This window comes from Heterodontus francisci, chromosome 19, assembly GCF_036365525.1.
Source record: "Heterodontus francisci isolate sHetFra1 chromosome 19, sHetFra1.hap1, whole genome shotgun sequence".
Lineage (NCBI taxonomy): Eukaryota > Metazoa > Chordata > Chondrichthyes > Heterodontiformes > Heterodontidae > Heterodontus > Heterodontus francisci.
In genome coordinates this window covers 50,785,932-50,806,559 of record NC_090389.1, presented here as the reverse complement: position 1 = coordinate 50,806,559, position 20,628 = coordinate 50,785,932, and the positions used below count along the sequence as shown (strand labels likewise).

The window sequence follows — 20,628 nt, the reverse complement described above, 5'->3', positions numbered from 1 at the left end:
TAAGCAAAGGAATAACATTGGCTATTCTCCAGTCCTCTGGGACCTCACCTGTAGCCAATGAGGATACAAAGATTTCTGTCAAGGCCCCAGCAATTTCTTCCCTTGCCTCCCTTCGGGGTAGATCTCATCAGGCCCTGGGGACTTATCTACCTTAATGCTTTGCAAGATACCCAACACCTCCTCCTATTTGATAATGAGATGACTGAGACTATCTACACTCCCTTCCCTGGGCTCATCATCCACCAAGTCCTTCTCTTTGGTGAATACTGATGCAAAGTACTCATTTAGTACCTCGCCCATTTCCTCTGGCTCCACACATAGATTCCCTTCTCTGTCCTTGAGCGGGCCAACCCTTTCCGTAGTTACCCTCTTGCTCTTTATATATGTATAAAAAGCCTTGGGATTATCCTTAATCCTGATTGCCAATGACTTTTCATGACCCCTTTTAGCCCTCCTGACTCCTTGCTTAAGTTGCTTTCTACTGTCTTTATATTCCTCAAGGGATTTGTCTGTTCCTAGCCTTCCAGCCCTTTCGAATGCTTCTTTTTCTTTTTGACTAGGCTCACAATATCCCGCGTTTTCCAAGGTTCCTGAAACTTGCCAAACTTATCCTTCTTCCTCACAGGAACATGCTGGTCCTGGATTCTAATCAACTGACATTTGAAAGACTCCCACATGTCAGATGTTGATTTACCGTCAAACAGCCGCCCCCAATCTAAATTCTTCAGTTCCTGCCTAATATTGTTGTCATTAGCCTTCCCCCAATTTAGCACCTTCACCCGAGGACTACTCTTATCCTTATCCACAAGTACCTTAAAACTTATGGAATTATGGTCACTGTTCTTGAAATGCTCCCCTACTGAAACTTCGACCACCTGGCCGGGCTCATTCCCCAATACCAGGTCCAGTACGGCCCCATCCCTAGTTGGACTATCTACATATTGTTTCAAGAAGCCCTCCTGGATGCACCTTACAAATTCTGCCCCATCTAAGCCCCGAGCTCTAAGTGAGTCACAGTCAATATAGGGGAAGTTAAAATCACCCACCACTACAACCCTGTTACCTTTACATCTTTCCAAAATCTGTCTACATATCTGCTCCTCTACCTCCCGCTGGCTGTTGGGAGGCCTGTAGAAAACCCCCAACATCGTGACTGCACCCTTCTATTCCTGAGCTCCACCCATATTGCCTCGCTGCACGACCCCTCCGAGGTGTCCTCCCGCAGTCCAGCTGTGAAATTCTCCTTAGCAAGTAATGCAACTCCCCCACCCTTTTTACATCCCCCTCTATCCTGCCTGAAGCTTCTAAATCCTGGAACATTTAGCTGCCAATCCTGTCCTTCCCTCAACCAAGTCTCTGTAATAGCAACAACATCATAGTTCCAAGTACTAATCCAAGCTCTAAGTTCACCTGCCTTACCTGTTATACTTCTCGCACTGAAACAAATGCACTTCAGACCACCAGTCCCGCTGTGCTCCACAACATCTCCCTGCCTGCTCTTCCTCTTAGTCTTACTGGCCTTATTTACTAGTTCCCCCTCATTTATTTCACTTGCTGTCCTACTGCTCTGGTTCCCACCCCCCTGCCACATTCGTTTCACCCCTCCCGAGTGACACTAGCAAACCTCGCAGCCAGGATATTTGTGCCCCTCCAGTTTAGATGCAACCCGTCCTTCTTGTACAGGTCCCATCTGTCCCTGAAGAGATCCCAATGGTCCAGATATCTGAAACCCTCCCTTCTACACCAGCTGTTCAGCCACGTGTTTAGCTGCACTATCTTCCTATTTCTAGCCTCACTGGCACGTGGCACAGGGAGTAATCCCAAGATTACAACCCTAGAGGTCCTGTCTTTGAACTTTCTACCTAACTCCCTAAACTCCCCCTGCAGGACCTCATCACTCTTCCTGCCTATGTCGTTGGTACCGATGTGTACCACAACCTCTGGCTGTTCACCCTCCCGCTTCAGAATGCCCCCTGTCCGTTCAGAGACATCCTTGACCCTGGCACCAGGGAGGCAACATACCATCCTGGAGTCTCTTTCATGTCCACAGAAGCGCCTATCTGTGCCCCTGACTATAGACTCCCCCTATAACTCTTGCTCTTCTGCGCTTTGTCCCTCCCTGCTGAACAACAGTGCCAGCCATGGTGCCACTGCTTTGGCTGCTGCTGTTTTCCCCTGATAGGCCATCCCCCCCAACAGTATCCAAAATGGTATACCTGTTAGAGAGGGGGATAGCCACAGGGGATTCCTACACTGACTGCTTGCCCCTTCTAGCGGGCACCCATCTATCTGCCTGCACCTTGGGTGTAACCACTTCTCTAAAACTCCTGTCTATGACGCTTTCTGTCACCTGCATGCTCCTAAGTGCATCCAGTTGCCGCTCCAACCAATCCATGCGGTCTGTGAGGAGCTGCAACTGGGTACACTTCCTGCAGATGTCGTCGTCCGGAATGCTGGAAGCGTCACAGACCTCCCACATCTCACAGGTGAAGCACGTCACCCCTCTAACTGACATTTCTAGCACTAATTAAATTAATTTAAAATAAATAAATACTTATTAAATCCTTACTAAATTGTTATAACTATCTGGTCCCTAGTGCTAGATTCCTACTATAAATATTAAATGCTCACTAAATACAGTAATCTCCTCCCTCTGGTTTAGTTACTCTACTTATTAATTAGTTCATTAGGGTTTTAATCAATTTTTATCGATGTTTTGTTTTCAAATTCTGTTTAAAAAAAATCCCTACCAGCCAATCAGGTCACAGCTTTCCTGTGATGTCACTTTCAGTTTTTGTTTACCAGAGGTAAGTTTTTTTTATACTCACCGGTCCAGAACTTTGCCCTCCGAGTCTTCTCCCAGTCAGCTGTGCTCTTTGGAAGCTCTGGGCTCCCCTCACTCTGAGGACAGGTAGGAAATAAAAGGAGCTCCTCGCCTCCCTCCTTACAGAACTTCCACTGTCGCACTCTATTGCAAACAAAGTCAGCACTGTAAGATGGCTCACTTTTATACTGACTCACTCTAGCCCTCTGAAAACTGGTTTAAACCAATTCTCCAATTAACAAGGTGCAGCTGCAAGCAGAGCCTGAGTGAACCCTGTTTAAATCCAGCCCAAGTTTAACAAATGATGGGTGGACCAATATTTCACCTTCTTTGGACTGTGTAAACCTTTGAAATTAAACAGATTGCTGAACATCAACTAACATAAATATGCTGTTTTGGCACAATCAGCCAATCCTACCAGCGGTCAGCCACATTCATTTAATGTTAAGGAAGGTGGCTTCAGGACTGTAGTGTCCCTGTCCCTCCCTCATCAAGTTTACTACCCTGCATGGCTTTAGGCTTTATTTTCCAAGTGGACAGGATGGATTCCCTCTTCAGTATCTCAAATGGAGTTACAGTATTTCATCAGACTTGCTACTGAATAGTTCAGTTCAGGACGAAAGGTGAACACTGAGGATTCATGCCAGTAGTTGCATGAATGAGCATATCTTTTGCATCTATATTATGGGTGGCTTGTGGTTGCTTGCCACTAAATCATCTTCTCCACCCAGAGAATTTGTTTTCGTTCTCTTCTTCACAGTGCTGTCAGTACGCCTCCTTTTCAACTCCTAAACTGGTGCAGTCTTCACAAGTATTTAACAAGTCTTTTTATTTATAAATGTGTCATGTTATATCATGTTCAAGTACATCATCCCATCATTTGTGCATCATGGTGGTGATCATGCTGAGTTGCCTTCCACTTGGATGGGCCAGTGTCGATTGACAGAAACAGTTGATGTCGATGACTAAGAAAAATAAGCAATATCCCAGATAGAGGTTTAACAACCCATGCCTTTGTGCCTTTGTAGCCACAACTTTTCTGGGATTGAGATGCTGAACTTTCTTGTGCCTAATCTTAATTTTGCTAAATGGTGATGGAATTTTAATGTTTGAACTTGGACGCCAACTGAAATTTCAGCAAACATACTGTTCAGTAAATCTGCTTTGACTGCATGAGACCTGCATGCAACTGAGCAGAACATTGATTTGGGTACAATGGTCTGAAAATATTTAGTAGTCTGAAAACCTGTCTCAGAATCATGAGGCGGAATTTTCAACACTTAGTGGCTGCCAAAATGGTGGAACAATTAGTGGGTCAGGAACCCCCGGATCACTCTTACCTGGAGGACCTGATGTGGGATCTTAGGGACTGCAGTGAGGTGATGCTTTCCAAGGATGGGAGGGAGAGGACAGTCTCTCAAATCAAGGGCAGTTAGGGACGGGCAATAAATGCTGTCCTTGCCAGCAATGCCCACATCCCATGAATGAATGAATAATTTTTGTAAAAGGCGTGAATGGAAGTGACTGAGGAAGTCAGCAGCAGGCATGTGGTCCTTCTAACCTGGAGACAGTGCACCAAGGATCCAGGACCCCTGGAGGGTGGGAAAGATGAGTGTCGTAACACTTACAGGTGCCAAACGCTACACTCTTGATTTTCCAGCATTCTCCTGCACAGCACACTTCAGAACAATACACCTTGCAGCTACAATTATTCCTTTCTCTCCAGGCACCTCACAAGCCCATCTGACATTGACACACCCCATCAATCTATTGTCCTCTCACACCCATGCCTCACAGTCACCCTCTACAAACTTTGTCCTTCCCTCCTATCCACACAAGCCATTTCTAACACCCATAGCTCTCTGCTTTCTCTCCTTGCAGAAGAGAGCACACAATTTCAAGGAGAGGCAGAGACCTGAGGGGGTTAACATGATATGGTGTTCTTTATTGTTAAAAATGGTCTGTTTGGGCTAAATATATATTTGACTGAGAAATGGGAAGTCACTGTAAGCAAGCAACACCTTATTCCAATCGGTCTGGGCATGTGTTCAATTTCTTATGCTTGGTATTCTTTTTGAAAGGTACCTTGAAGCAATTGGCAGTCTTGTGTGTCAACAAATCATCATATCAAACATTAGTTAATGCTATATTTAAGCCACTGATGTTGAAGGCTTGGCCCACACACTTCTTTGATCTGGCCTACGGGGTTCCTGCTTGTTCCCCCCTTCGCACTTAAACATAAAGGCAGCTGCATCACCTTCAAGCTACTTAAAATTCTTAGCATACTGCTGCAATATTGGACCAGTCATTGCCCTTTTTTTTTTGCGTTAAACACAGGCTTTGTGCGATCAAATTTCTGGGTCTCTGTCTTTGATCAGTAGAAAAAGTGCTGTTTTCACAAGTATTTTGCTAACTTTGTTTATTTACGCAACTAAACAGTATCAATTATGTTGAAATGTATCACTTCATCACTTGTGGTTGCTTTGATGATGAAAGGACATGCATAGTTGCGCTCCTTCCCAACAAACAGAGGTTTGTCAAAGACACATGAAGACGTGGGGGTGGGGCGAGCAATCTGTTCACATAGCGGTGCTACACAGACTACACCAATTCTGAGGGTTAAAAGATGATCACCCCATGAATTTCCTCTCAGTTTATATTGGATTTCTGCTGATCTCCCACCAAAGTTAGGACAAGTTGAAGACGAGGCCTCAGAATTTCATGGCAATTCTGTCTTTATTACTTGGGAACATTGAACAACTGACTGCAGCACTTAAAAATCTGTGTGGGAAAGATTGCATGTGTGTTGTGTATCCAAATTCTAAGTTGTTAAAGAGTGCCATTACAATTTTGTTCCACTTGGATATTGAAATTTCTTTTAGCTTTAAATATTTCTCATTTTAGAATAAAAATGATAAATGCCCTTCCTGTTAACTTCAGTGTATACTTGTCATTTGGGTTATGTTGCAATATGCAACATATTTGCAGAATATTGTCATTTTTAAAACATTTTTAACAATTTTCCTATTTAAGAAATCTACTGTTGAATTATAAATATTGATTCTCCACGGCTGTTACCATAAACCTTATCTATTTTTTACAGTTGGTAACTCAGTGTAATGCAAAATTCATAGAGTGCTTCAGTGCCCAGAAAGAATGCAATAAAGAGAAGAACAGAAACTCCTCAGTTGTGCCATGTAAGATCACCTTTGTTTTGGGAACTGGCGAGAAACTGACATATTTACAATTCAACTATTTTTCATATTTTAAGATTGATTGTAAGAACCTTGGCATTGAGACTTCACAATTATTGATTGGATTTCTGTGGTTAAAATAGCTGAAAAACTGTGAACTCACTTTGCTTTTCCCAAATGCTGTCAATTTTAAAATCAGCATGGTTGTGACCAAAAGTTTTCAACGTGAAATTCTAGTTTTATTTTACAACACCCTTTATGCATTACTTTTCTTTCTTGGGAGGGTGTATTGTGAGCATGAGTGGAATATAATTATTTTTTGAACAACTTTCTGTCCCAAAAAATCTTGTGGTCTTATCCTATCTTTCAGCTGAACGAGCTCGAGTAGGCCTTGCACCATTACCTGGAACAAAAGGAACTGACTATATTAATGCCTCCTACATCATGGTGAGTTATAAGCACTAAGAATTGTATTCCCCCAGGTCTTTTAATAAACATATAAAGTTATAACCAAAATATAGGATTAGAAATAAAACCATCAAATATGCATAACTCCTCATGTAGCCTGTTACGATTGTTGTGCTCAACAGCAGAACCTGTTTGATTATTCTTCTTAAATAATTTAAACAATTATGGGTGATATTTTCCATGTTACCTGCAGACAAAATTATTATGAAAATTAAATGAGACAAAAGTGTCTCATTTTATCATTTAGACAATTTAGATGTTTAATCTGGAATTTTTAATGCCAAAGAAGTTGTTTTTTTCCCATTACTGTCATTTGAAAAGATGACTGATATAGCTACATTTCGCTCTCATTCACAAAGTGTTTTCCTGAGAATAATCGAGTTTCTATACATTTAGATATCGAGTTGAATTGGTGAGCTTTTGTTGTAAATAAAAAATGATCATGACTTTGTGCAATATGAGCAAAATACTGTGGATGCTGGAACTCTGAAATGAGAACAGAAAGTGCCAGAAATACTCAGCAGCTCTGGCAGCATCTGTGTAGAGAGAAACAGAGTTAACGTTTCAGGCCTCTACCAATCAGAGTCCACTTGCCAACCAATCAGCAGTCTCTTCTCATACAGTATAAATTTGTTGCTTTCCCTTACGAATTCTTATGAATTGTCCTGATGAGTGCAAGACGAAAAGCTTCGACAAAATGTCTCTGTTTTCAGTAATACTCAAGTTCTGTACTACCAAATGACTATTAATATTGCTTTTCTTGTTATATATTAACAAGTTGGACTCTGATATAGGGAGTACAGTTTCTAAGTTTGTGGATGATATACAACTTGGCAACATAGTAAGCAGTGAGCAGGATAGCAGCAGACTTCAGGAGGACATAGGCAGGCTGGTGAAATAGACAGACACATGGCATTTATAGCAGACTTGTGAAGTGATGCACTTTGGGAGGAACAACATGGAGAGGCAGTTTAATCTAAATGGATCCCCCCATTCCCTCTGCAACACCCTGGTCTACTCCTCAGTCACCCTAAACACCTCCCCACTTTCATAGGGCACCTTTCCAACACTATAGATGCAACACCTGCCCTTTTACCTCCTCCCTTCTCAACGTCCAGGGCCCTAAACATTCCTTCCAAATAAAATAGTGATGTACTTCTTTCAATTTAGTATACTGTATTCACTGCTTGCAGTGTGGTCTCCTCTACATTGTGGAGACTAAACGCAGATAGGGCGACCACTTTGCGGAACACCTCTGTTCAGTCTGCAAGTCCGACCCCGAGCTTCTGCCACTTGTCATTTCAATTCTCCACCTTGCTCCCATTCTGACCTTTCTGTCCTTGGCATGCTACAGTGTTCCAATGAAGCTCAATGCAAGCTTGAGGACCAGCACCTCATCTTTCAACTGGGCACTTTACCGCCCTCTGGACTTAACATTGAGTTCAATAATTTTAGATCATAATCTCTGCCTCCTTTTTTTCTTCCTTAGCATTTTTTTTGCTGTTTCATTTTTCCCCCACCCCTTGTTTCTTTCTTAATCCCTTCACTTTGTGTTCAGACGGCTGCTATCCTGTCATTTATACCTCATCCAGACACATCTTTTGTTTATTCACTTGTCCCATTACTACCCACTTTGGCTTTGTACCATGAAACATTTTGTCATTTAATCTTCCCTGTTCTCCACCTTAGCACAGACCTTCCCTTTTGCTCTTCGTTCCCCTCCCCCTTTCACTTACTTAAAACCTATTACATTTCTAACTTTTGTCAGTTCTGATGAGAGGTCACACAGACCTGAAACGTTGTGCTGGATTTTAAGGAGCCCTCACGTCAGGATCAGTGGCAGGGGTCCTGACGATGGCCCCGGATGAGGCCCACCACGGACCTCGCGGCAGCAGGACCCAGCCGGATATTACCGGCGTCGGCGAGGCCTGGTGGCAGTCCCCCCTTCGCCCCACCCCACTGCTGGCAATGGGACCGCAATTTAAATATTTAAATAAAGTAAAGTAAGTGAATTAATTCATTTCATGTCGCCTCCTGATGTCCCATCATGAGCTTCAACCCAGTGGCCGGCACTGCCACACGTTTGGATCCCCATCCGGGGAAACGAGGCTGCCCACTTGTGGTGCGTAGTGGGGAGTAAAGGCCTGCTTTAGGTCAGGAAAAAGAACCCGACCGAACCACAGCAGACCCCAGCCTGACCCGGCCCGAGTCCCTCCGATTTTGCCCCGAGCCCGACCCGACCCGAACCCACCACTAGTCGACCCGACCCGACCATCCCTTTGCTTATGTGGGGGGGGGGGGGGTTGGTTAGTTCAGTTGGCTAGACAGCTAACATGAAATGCAGAAAGATGCCAACAGTGCGGGTTCAATCCCTGTGCTGGCTGTGGTAGTTTGTGGAGGTTTGCCTCCTTGCCTTGCCCCATGCTTGAGCAGTGGTGACCCTCAAACTACACATCACCACCTATCTCTCTAATGGGGAGAGGTGCCTATGATCCTTTGGAACTCTGGTTAGAGCAATAGAGGGATGCAAAATTATGAGAAGTTTTAATGGAACAAGTAAGGAGAAACTGTTTCCTCTGGCATGTGGTAGATTTAAAATAATTGGCAAAAGAACAGGGAAATGAGGAGAAATTTTTCATGCAAATGTTTAAGATCTGAAACGCATACTGAAAGAGTGATGGAAACAGATTCCATAGGAATTTTCAAAAGGCAATTGGACATGTATTGAATAGGACTAATTTACAATGTTATGGAGAAAAAGATGGGATTGGGATTAAACTGGAAAGCTCTTTTAAAGAGCTGGCAGAAGCACAATGTGCCAAATGGTCTCTTTGTATGCTGTAAGGTTCTAGGTATATACTCCATACTGAACTAAATAGATTTCACTTAGTGGGCTGAATTTTACCAGCCCTTCAACATCGGCTGTTGTGGCGGGGGGCCCGTAAAATACTTGCAGGAGCGGCCTGCCACAACCCCTGATGCCAAGAAGGCCCCGCCGCATTTTACCGGGGGTGGCGAGGCCTCGGTGCAGCCCCCTTGCCGCTTGGTGGCAGGGCCTTCATTTAAATATTACAGTTAATTAAATAAGCATGCAAATCAACTTACCTGGTCTTGGCTGCCGTCCCACGCCGATATTACGGCCACCCGCTGCAACTCGCGCGCCTTCGGAACTCCGTTCAGAGTTCCGAAGTGAGACACTGGTGGGGAGGGGGAGGAGTAAAATTATCAGGGTGGGGGTGGGAGTGGGGAAGACACTTTTTATTGGCTGTGGGGATGGTGGGAAGGTGTTGAAGAGCAAATGTGAAGAGGTTCAGGGGGGGGATGTTCGGGTTGGGACCAGAATAACGTTTCGACACATTGGCCATTAATAAAACCATTTTGGGGTTGGCAAAGGGCCTCCAGTTTTTAATTATTTGTTTATTGAAAATCAAGAATGATACACCATTGACGGGAATGGAGCAGCCGTGCCCTCTCTGTCCGTGGGGGCTCAGCGGCGGCACTCCATGTTTGAAGGCAGCCGACTTCAAAGCGCGTTGCCGCGATGTACTGAGCAAAAATAAAATTCAGCCCAGTATCTCTATATTGTGTTTTTCTTAAAAGTCAGAGCAAGTATATTTTTGAAAAATTATGAAATTGAACCAAGAGACATGTTGATTTCTCAGAGGAGCTGTGTATTATTGGAGAAGTGTGCTGTATTTTAAGAGTCTTATCTTTCAGTGTTCTTCTAACCATTACATAGACAGTAATGATTAAAATATTTGTTCAATTTTTACAGGGATATTACAGAAGCAATGAATTTATTATTACCCAGCATCCTTTGCCACACACTACAAAAGACTTTTGGCGAATGATTTGGGACCACAATGCACAAATTATTGTCATGTTACCAGACAACCACGGACTAGTGAGTATCAAAAGTTTGTTGTAATTTTGTTATTTCAGCTGTTGTTTTCTTTTCATTTAGTTTAATCTTGTCTTCTGAATATTTCATTTTAAAAATAATCAGGTCAGCTATTTGCAGTTTCGGTGCAGAGTATCTTGGAACTTGATTATGTAATTGCAGCTGAATTTTTCACTTAATTGAGATTATAAATATTCAAATTTTACAGGTTTGAAACTCTCTGCATGACTGACAAGTTATTCTAATTATTCTGCTATATTGTAAGAATGCTAAATTTAGTCTTCATTAGTGATGCTTAACTTCCATTTAAAACCAGAACATTCTAGTGAGAAATTCAGATGGGCTGCTGCTGGTATTCACCATGCTCTGCAAATAAATAAAAGAGCAATAAAATATGTACCTATTTTGTGACTCACTAATCTCAACTATAACTCTATCCAGGTTTGGGAAAATATCAGTTTCTGCAGTCTTTAAATGCTGTAGCTGAATTTATTTAAATTAGTCAAAGTTTAGTTTCAAGAAAAAGACTACACTTGTTTGTTGGCTACAGATGGCATTGGCAGAAGTGGCTATGCAACCCACTTCCTTTCCAGCAATGCAAACAAAGCCAGGTGCACCAAAGTGGTCAGCACAAGAACTAAGCAAAGCAGACTCCATCCTGTATCTGAGCTAATTCTCAGCGCTACTGATTGCTATATCATATTTTGAAAATTTATCTTTAATATTGCACAACTATGTGGCACAAAATATTGAAAAATGTTATTGTTATTCTATTAATTTTGGTCCTTAAGAAAACTCAGCACCAGCACATTACTAAATACCACTACAGTCTGAATGAAAATATTTAATTCTGTTAAATGGGGGAAAATTGTATGGAAAATTGAGCACGAAAGGTTCAATATCAGGGCTGACCTCCTCTGCCTGAACAGCATCAGAAACGTTTCCTAGGCCATAATGGTTCAGGTGCTGTAAATGCACCCCTTGCTTCAACCATAAACGAGCATTAGGCCACTTGAACATGCTAATAAGGGGACCCTTTTCCTAAATTCAGCAGCAAACAGGTGGAACAGACTCGAGGCGCTGAATGGCCTTCTCCTGTTCCAAACCAATTTCCAGCCCGTTATTGTCAAATAGTTACTAGAAGTAGTATGTAAGGCAAATTAATCTAAGATGTACATTTATAGAAATGGAGTCAGGTTTATTTATGGAAAGTAGAGATTTAGTATAAATACCCCTTTCCACGAAACATAAAGAGCAGGGACTTCAGTGAACCTAGTAAAGAACTAATTCAACTGCAATGCATTACTTGTAGATTTAATCTTATAATTCATGGCCACAAATGGAACCTGACCTTTACTTAACATAGACTCTCTTATTTTCTTTTGTGAATCTGACTTGCCATTTCATGCTTTATACTTGTTGTCCTTGATTAAACAACTGTCAAATTTTCACTTATTTAGCGGCAAAGCTCATTCTTAATATTATGCATGGAGCTAATGGCCATCTCAATCCTAAACAAGGCAATTATTTATTATCTGAGTCTTAGAACAGTAGCCAAGAAGATGTCAAAATTAACAGTAATGGTCAAAGCAGCTGGAGTGTAAAGTGTTTATTCCAACTTTCTGGAGTGCCCTCACTGCTGGGGACTAGATTTTGCAATGACTTTATGCAGCACTTGAGTTAAAGAAAATGAGCCAGAGATTTTTTAATGGGAATTTTTTGTTTAAATTGTTAGAAGTATTTCTGAAGGTCTCTTGAACGAATAAGGGTGATGTTTACAAGTGCTATAAATGCCTTGTTTGAAAAGTGCTCGGTGCCTGCTCTCCCTCATGTAATTTAATTTTTTTTTAAGTCTTTAAAATTTCATTCTACACACAGTGCTATAGAAAAATTAAAACTTCAGCATAGGTGTAGGTAACTTATCCTTATGCTATATTTTTACTGGGGTTTTATATGTATATTTATTATTATATATTAAAAATGATGCATGGTCCAAAGGTATTGCAACTGTATGTGGTACTGTGAGCATGACAGGATCACCTAAAGCAAAAATAAATAATGCATCTTTAGAAGCACACACCAGGGGAAAAAAAATTCTAAAGAACATGTCAGTAATTTAAAAATAACAAAGTCATTAGTGGAGTATCTTTAAAAAGATGTATCACACTCAAGGAAGAAGCCACTGTGCAAGCACATGCAGAATAACCTCCCATCATCAGACTCGACCCATGTATGATGCACTCGCACAAACCTCCCGCGCACCTTTCAATTGAAATTATCAGGTGCACCACTCTACCTCTGAAGACTGGAAAACCTCTAACTGGGATTCCCCTAACAGGCAAGACACTATTTCTCACAGAGATGATGGAGTATGTTTCAAAGAAAACAACATTGGAGCAGAAATTTGTCTTGCCCAGGCAAAATGGGAGATAATGGGCAGAGGGTTTCGCACTTGGCCCAATTTTCTTTTCTATTGACGAAGAAATAGGACAGCATATTAAATGGGCGAACCGACATGAATTTCTACCCCATCAGCTCAGAAAAGAGAGTTTGTACAAATTTCTTAGCTCAAACATATGTTAATTGATAATTCAAAGACTAGTTCCTGGAGGTTTGAGGTACGAATTGTTTAAAAGATCAGAGTTATCACAATAAGTCATATGTTTATTTAGACTATTGTCAAAGAATAACTAATTATCTAATATTGGTGAGGAAAGCAGCCTTTCTGGATGGGCTAGAAGACTTCAAAGAATTCAGTATTATATTTCTGTGGGGACATTTATCTGAGAGTTTTTTCCATTTGGGGAGCCAGGTGCCTTTATTCATTAAAGCAAAAAACAAAAAATCCCTGCAGGAAGTCTGAAAACAAGAACAAAGAAGTCTGAAAATATATGCCAGTTCAGGCAGCATCAGGGCAAAAACAAACCAGGTTTCCTTGGCGATGCCAAGCTTGTGGCATGCAGTTAAAATAGTGTCAGGGTCTGATTGATATCATAGGCTGAAATTTATGAGCACGCTGCAAATCGTGGCGGTGCGCTCTGATCTCGGCGGTCTTCAGGAGCAGATCCGCCATCGCTGAGCCCACGCAATATTTCGCGCAGGGGCTCATTTAAATGGAGGGGGCGGAGCGACTGCCCCCAATGACGTAGAGGGGGGGGCTGCTCTGTCCCCAGTGTCCGGCGCCACCACGCAGGCGCTGGTGCCGTTTTAAAGAACTTTCAAGCCTTTCAGGTTCAATTAAATTTTTAAATCTGCCGGCGCCCAGAAATGACAAATAAAATTTCAGAGATACTTTGAATCCCCTTTCTCACCCACCCCCATACTGAGTTATCAATTAATAAAATCACCACCCCCCCCAGAAAACCAATTGTAAAATTACCAACTTTCACCTCCCAATTTCGGCACCTTTGACTCTCAACCCCTTCCCACCATCCCCACACCCATTCGGAGCAGTTTACCCCCTCCCCCCTGTCCCTGAAACATTCATGCCTCCCCCCTCCCCACCAGTGTTATGCCTGGGAACTCTGAACGGAGTTCTGAAGGCGTGGGATGGCTGGCGGGTCATTTATTTCGCACTTATTTTAATTCATTTTAATATTTAATGACAGCAGGGTGGCCGCACCGAGGTTTTGCCGCTGCTGGTAAAATGTGGCAGGGCCTTCTCGGTGTTGGGGCTCATGGTGGGCCTCTCCCAGAAGAATTTTCCGGGCCCCCCCGCCACGACCCTGACACCAGAGGGCTCATAAAATTCAGCCCTATCAAAACACCAACCAGTGAAACTCAACGAGGCCCTCATCTACCTGAGGCGAGGACCTCACAAGCTGCCCGAAATGGCACTGGGGAGTCTGCAGCATGGATCTGGTGAGTGCCATGCAGCTGACATTTTAACCCCCTCTACAAAATCCTGACTAGTGCTGGGGTTAAAATTGGAATTGAGTTAGCCTAATAGAGTGTATATTCTGGCCACCTTTCAAAGAAAGGAAAATCACAAGGCAGCTAATGGCACCTTCCACTAGCCAGAGTTAGTTGATCCCAAGTACTTGCTTTCTAGATAAAGAGATTCCAGATTGTATGGAATGCAATGTCCATTTACAGGAACATTACACTCACACACTGGTGGTTGATTTACAGCCCATGGTATGAAGACATATTTCTTTGTACTAGGGCAGAGGGCATATTTACAACATCAGACATCCCTGCTGACAGGTGTCAAACAATGTTGCAGTCTCTTTGTGCTGTGAGATAGAGGAAGTGGCTGAAGGTTCACTCCCAAAATCCTCCTTGCTGAACCTAATATTGGCTTGTCAACTTGGCTCTGTTGGAAATGCTCTCACCTCGAAGCCAAAAGGTTGTGGGTTCGGTACTGTGAACTGCACTGCAGTGTTCTCATTAAAACAAAGTCCCATCTGTTTGTTCCAGTTGTTCAGGATGAGGCAATAAACAAAGGTCTTATCTGCTTGAATCGATGGAACTTATTTGCCACTTTTCAAAAGCAGGGAGATTTCCTGTGTTCTGGCCAAAGTTCCGTCCTCAAAGAAAAAAGCCATTCATATAATTATTTATGGGGCATTTTTGGTGCAGAATGGTTGCTACGCTTCCCTATATTAATAACAATCATTGTGCTCCAAAAGTAATTTATTATATGAAGCTCTTTGAAACATTGCAATATAAAAGGCACTTAAAGTAATGCCACTGTGACATATAGCTGTTGTGGGAAAATGCCAAAGGCCAGGCACCTCTCACAGTCAAAGGACACAAAGATCAGACTGGTGGTCACCGAGACTTGCTGTCCAGCCTATTGACTAAGGAAGAGAAACCATAAATGTGCATTTACTGCTAAACTACTAGGAATTACATGCCCCACCACCCACACCCCAGTAGTGCTCCCAAGGCATTCAAATCAATAACAAGGCCATATACTTGACAATGAATTGCAAGTTGAGACTGACAACAATAGCGTAGGGCTTGAAAATAACATTGTTGTAGTAAATTTGCAATTTGCTGTAAATGGATATGAGTTGGGACAGTGTTAGAAAGGCTTAATTTTCCCCTTTGCTAATTTTCAATGTTGTTGCATGATCTCACATGCCTAAGTCCTCCTCTGTTGAGATCATTCCCTGCCAAACCCACTGTAAAACCAGATGGTGGGAAATGTGCAAAGGTGACCAGAAAAGATAGCTTTTCATTCCTCCAGCTCCTTTCAAAGGATCACATGGCTTATAGTCAATCAGGGGAAAATTTGTTTGTGTAGAACCGCTTCAAATGGCTGTATGCAGACTTACATCGGTTCCGAGAGAGTGGGAAACAGCGAGAGAAGAGTGGGGCATAAAGAGTTAAGGAGAGAGAGAGAGAGCAAGAGTTCACTGACAGAGCGGGAAACAACGAGAGAAGAGTGAGGAATAAAGAGCCCGGGAGAGAGAGAGAGAGAAAGCAAGAGTTCACCGAGAGAGCAGGAAACAACGAGAGAGGAGTGGGGCATAAAGAGCCCAGGAGAGATAGAGAGAGCAAGAGTTCACTGAGAGGGCGGGAAACAGCGAGAGAACAGTGGGGTATAAAGAGGCCAGAGAAAGAAAGAGAGCGAGAGTTCACCGAGAGAGGAACGGGGCACAAGGAGCCCAGAAGAGAGAGAGAGAGTTCACCGAGAAAGCAGGAAACAGCGAGAGAGGAGTGGGGCATAAAGAGACTGGAGAGAGAGAGAGAGTTCGCTCAGAGAGCAGGAAACAGCAAGAGTGGAGCGGGAAAGCTGCTGCCGCCGCCTCTCTTCCGGCTTTCAGAAAGAAAAATTGAGATGTGACATCACAGTGAAGCAGATTGGTGGTGAGTATTTCCTAGTTATCTAAAGAAGGAAATAAACTGGTGTGTCTTAGCTTTTTTGATGGTAACATTTATTACTACCAATCAGGTTTATTAAGTATTAACATTAGTTAGGTTTATTAGAGTAAGGTTTATTAGCAGTAGCAAGGTTATTAACTAATAAATAAAGGAATGACAGGGCTGCTCCAACCTCGAGACTGTGTGGCAACCCCAGGATGTTTCTCATATCCTGGATAACCATATGTGTAGGAACTGTCGTCAGTTGCAGCTGCTTGAGCTCCGGGTTTCGGAGCTTGAGCAGCAGCTGGCGACATTGCGGTGCATCAGCAAAGATGAGAGCTTCGTGGATAGCACGTTTATAGATGTGGTCACCCCGCAGCGTAAGAGTATTCAGGGAGAGAGGAAATGGGTGAAATGTCAGGAAGAAACAGGCAGGTAGTGCAGGAAACCCCTGACTGCAACAGGTATTCAATTCTGAATACTGTGAAAGGTGATGATTCATCTGAGGAGAGCAGCCAGAGCAAAGACCATGGTACCATCAGTGGCTCAGCTGCACAGGGCGATAGTGATAGGAGATTCAATAGTTAGGGGAACAGCTAGGGGTTTTTGTGGCCGCAGACGTGAATCCAAGATGAAGTGTTGCCTCCCTGGTTCCAGGATCAAGGATGTCACTGAGTGGCTGCAGAGCATCCTGAGTGGGGAGGGTGAACAGCCAGCAGCCGTGGTCCACATTGGGACCAACGACATAGGTAGAAAGAGGGATGTGGTCCTGCAGAAAGAGTTTACTGAGCTAGGTAAGAACTTAGCAAGCAGGTCCTCAAAAGTAGTAATCTCCGATTGCTCCCAGTGTCACATGCGTGAGTACAGAAATAGAAGGATAAGACAGGATTAAGGAAAATCCCAAGGCTTTTTATACATATATAAAGAGCAAGAGGGTAACTAGGGAAAGGGTTGGCCCACTCAAGGACAGAGATGGGAATCTATGCGTGGAGCCAGAGGAAATGGGCGAGGTGCATCAGCATTCACCAAGGAGAAGGACTTGGTGGATGATGAGCCTAGGGAAGGGAGTGCAGATAGTCTCAGTCATCTCATTATCAAAAAAGAGGAGGTGTTGGGTGTCTTGCAAAGCATTAAGGTAGATAAGTCCCCAGGGCCTGATGGGATCTACCCTAGAATACTGAGGGAGGCAAGGGAAGAAATTGCTGGGGCCTTGACAGAAATCTTTGCATCCTCAATGGCTACAGGTGAGGTCCCAGAGGACTGGAGAATAGCCAATGTTGTTCCTTTGTTTAAGAAGGGTGGTAAGGATAATCCAAGAAATTATAGGCCGGTGAGCCTTACGTCAGTGGTAGGGAAACTATTAGAGAGGATTCTTCGGGACAGGATTTACTCCCATTTGGAAACAAACGAACTTATTAGCGAGAGACAGCATGGTTTTGTGAAGGGGAGGTCGTGTCTTACTAATTTGATTGAGTTTTTTGAGGAAGTGACGAAGATGATTGATGAGGGAAGGGTGGTGGATGTTGTCTATATGGACTTTAGTAAAGCCTTTGACAAGGTCCTGCATGGCAGACTGGCGCAAAAGGTGAAGTCACACGGGATCAGAGGTGAGCTGACAAGATGTATACAGAACTGGCTCAGTCACAGAAGACAGAGGGTAACAGTGGATGGGTGTTTTTCTGAATGGAGGGATGTGACTAGTGGTATTCTGCAGGGATTAGTGCTGGGACGTTTGCTGTTTGTAGTATATATAAATGATTTGGAGGAAAATGTAGCTGGTCTGATTAGTAAGTTTGCGGACGACACAAAGGTTGGTGGAGTTGCGGATAATGATGAGGATTGTCAGAGGATACAGCAGGATATAGATCGGTTGGAGACTTTGGCGGAGAAATGGCAGATGGAGTTTAATCCGGACAAATGTGAGATAATGCATTTTGGAAGATCTAATGCAGGTGGGAGGTATACAGTAAATGGCAGAACCCTTAGGAGTATTGACAGGCAGAGAGATCTGGGCGTACAGGTCCACAGGTCACTGAAAGTGACAACGCAGGTGGATAAGGTAGTCAAGAAGGCATACGGCATGCTTGCCTTCATCAGTTGGGGCATAGAGTATAAAAATTGGCAAGTCATGTTGCAGCTGTACAGAACCTTAGTTAGGCCACACTTAGAATATTGTGTGCAATTCTGGTCGCCACACTACCAGAAGGACGTGGAGGCTTTGGAGAGGGTACAGAGGAGGTTTACCAGGATGTTGCCTGGTCTGGAGGGCATTAGCTATGAGGAGAGGTTGGAAAAACTCGGATTGTTTTCACTGGAACGACGGAGGTGGAGGGGCGACATGATAGAGGTTTACAAAGTTATGAGCGGCATGGACAGAGTGGATAGTCAGAAGCTTTTTCCCAGGGTGGAAGAGTCAGTTACTAGTGGACATAGGTTTAAGGTGCGAGGGGAAAAGTTTAGAGGGGATGTGCGAGGCAAGTTTTTTTACACAGAGGGTGGTGAGTGCCTGGAACTTGCTGCCAGGGGAGGTGGTGGAAGCAGATACGATAGCGACGTTTAAGAGACATCTTGACAAATATATGAATGGGAAGGGAATAGAGGGATATGGGCCCCGAAGTGCAGAAGGTGTTAGTTTCGGCAGACATCAAGATCGGCGCAGGCTTGGAGGGTCAAATGGCCTGTACCTGTGCTGTACTGTTCTTTGTTCTTTGACAGATGAATGGGTGGCTGGAAAGTTGGTGCGGGAGGGAGGGCTTTAATACTTGGGACATTGGGATTGGCTCTGGGGGAGATGGGACCTGTACAGGCCCAACGGGTTGCACCTGAACAGAGCTGGGACTGAGTTTTGTTAGTGCTGTTTTGGAGGGTTTATTTAGTTTGGCAGAGGGATGGGGACTTGACGGTAGACTCAGTTGGGACAAAATCAGAAATGAAAATGGAAGGCAGAGGAAACGAGGGTTAGAAAATAAAGAAAAAAAGAGTTTGGCAGTGTTCAAGGGTATCTACTTCACCCGATATAAAAGTATGGGCATGTACTTTCATCCAACACCGTTTACTAGCACTCGAGCATTCAATGCACTCGCTGGGGGAAAGGTCATGCCTTTTCCCAGAAGAAGGGATTGGGTGGTCCCTGTATCCCTAAGTATGACTATGGGTTTGCTTGCCTCACTCGAGGGGTACGGGTCACTTTTCCTTGGAACACAAAATCCTGGTAACTCTCAGGGATTTTGTTAAGTTTTCCTGCACTCACAGTGGTATGTTTACTGGGTCTTACTGTCGCAGTTAAAGCCACAGCCTGGTCTGCTGTGCTTTCCATCAGGGCCCCTTTTCCTACACTGGCCTGGTGTTCCCTGATCAATTCTACAGGTTTTCCCTGTAACTTCCAGCAATCAGCTCGAAGGTGACCTGCCTTGTTAAAATGGAAACACACAGGTTTTTGAGTGTTACTGCTGCTCTCAGCACCATCCTTTTTGGCCTGAAGAGGGCCCCCTGTGTGTCCAGCTCTCCCTTCTTGCCCATGGCTGTTCAGGCTTCTATCACCCTCCCACCTTCTATCCTTTTTGGGTTTTTGGAGGTGACTAGGGAAGGGATTCCCTTGAGGTAAGGGCTTGTGGACAAATGTAAATTCATCAGCCAGGATTGCAGCCTTCCTAGCTCTTGGAACCTTTTCTTCCTCTATGTGGGTTTTAAAGGAAAGCGGGAGCGAGTTTTTGAATTCCTCAAGAAGGATCAGCTCTCTGAGGTTTTCATATGTGGACTGTATCTTGAGTGCCCTTATCTATTGATCAAAGGCGAGCTGCTTAACTCTTTCAAACTCGATGTAAGTTTGTTCAGGCTGCTTTCGGAAGATTTGGAATCTTTGGTGGTATACCTCCAGTAATAGCTCATATGCGCCCAGGATAGCATTTTTAGTCATCTCATAGTCTGATGAACTCTCATCAGGCAACAGTGAGTAAACCTCATGGGCTTTTCCTGTTAGTTTGCTTTGCAATAACAGGGTCTAGCTCTCTGCCGGCCATTTCAGCTGTTTTGCAAGCTTTTCAAAAGAAATGGAAAATGCTTCCACATCCCGCTTATTGAACTTTGGAATCATCTGGGAGAACTTTAAGAGCTCAGCACTTGGTCCTGAGCTAGGGATAGTTCCCTCACTAGCGGTGCCTTCACTGGTTACATTGGGTCTTCCCTCAGTTAGTTCGAGCCGCCTTAACTCCCTTTCCTCCTTCTCCGTCTGGAAGGCTCTTTCTTTTTCCCTTTCCTGATACTCTCTCTCCTCTTTCTCCTTTTAGAAAGCTTTCTCTTTTCCTTGGAATTCTAATTCTAGTCTCCTCTGTTCTAGCTGTATCTCACCTAATATTACCCTGTCTGTTTCTGACTCTAAACCTGTTTCTGAGTCTTCAGGTTCAAGTGCAAAATGGTTGGCCACATGT

At 43.6% G+C, this 20,628-nt stretch overlaps 1 protein-coding gene across 1 annotated transcript in view; it reads left to right on the top strand.

The window, feature by feature from the left end:
* The window catches only part of LOC137380054 (receptor-type tyrosine-protein phosphatase gamma-like), an 870,349-nt gene that overhangs the window by 826,879 nt on the left and 22,842 nt on the right, over positions 1-20,628 (top strand). Inside the window, exons 23-25 of the mRNA XM_068051600.1 lie at positions 5,928-6,021; positions 6,389-6,465; positions 10,262-10,390. Coding sequence (XP_067907701.1) covers positions 5,928-6,021; positions 6,389-6,465; positions 10,262-10,390 — 300 coding nt within the window. The remainder of the gene's footprint in view (positions 1-5,927; positions 6,022-6,388; positions 6,466-10,261; positions 10,391-20,628) is intronic.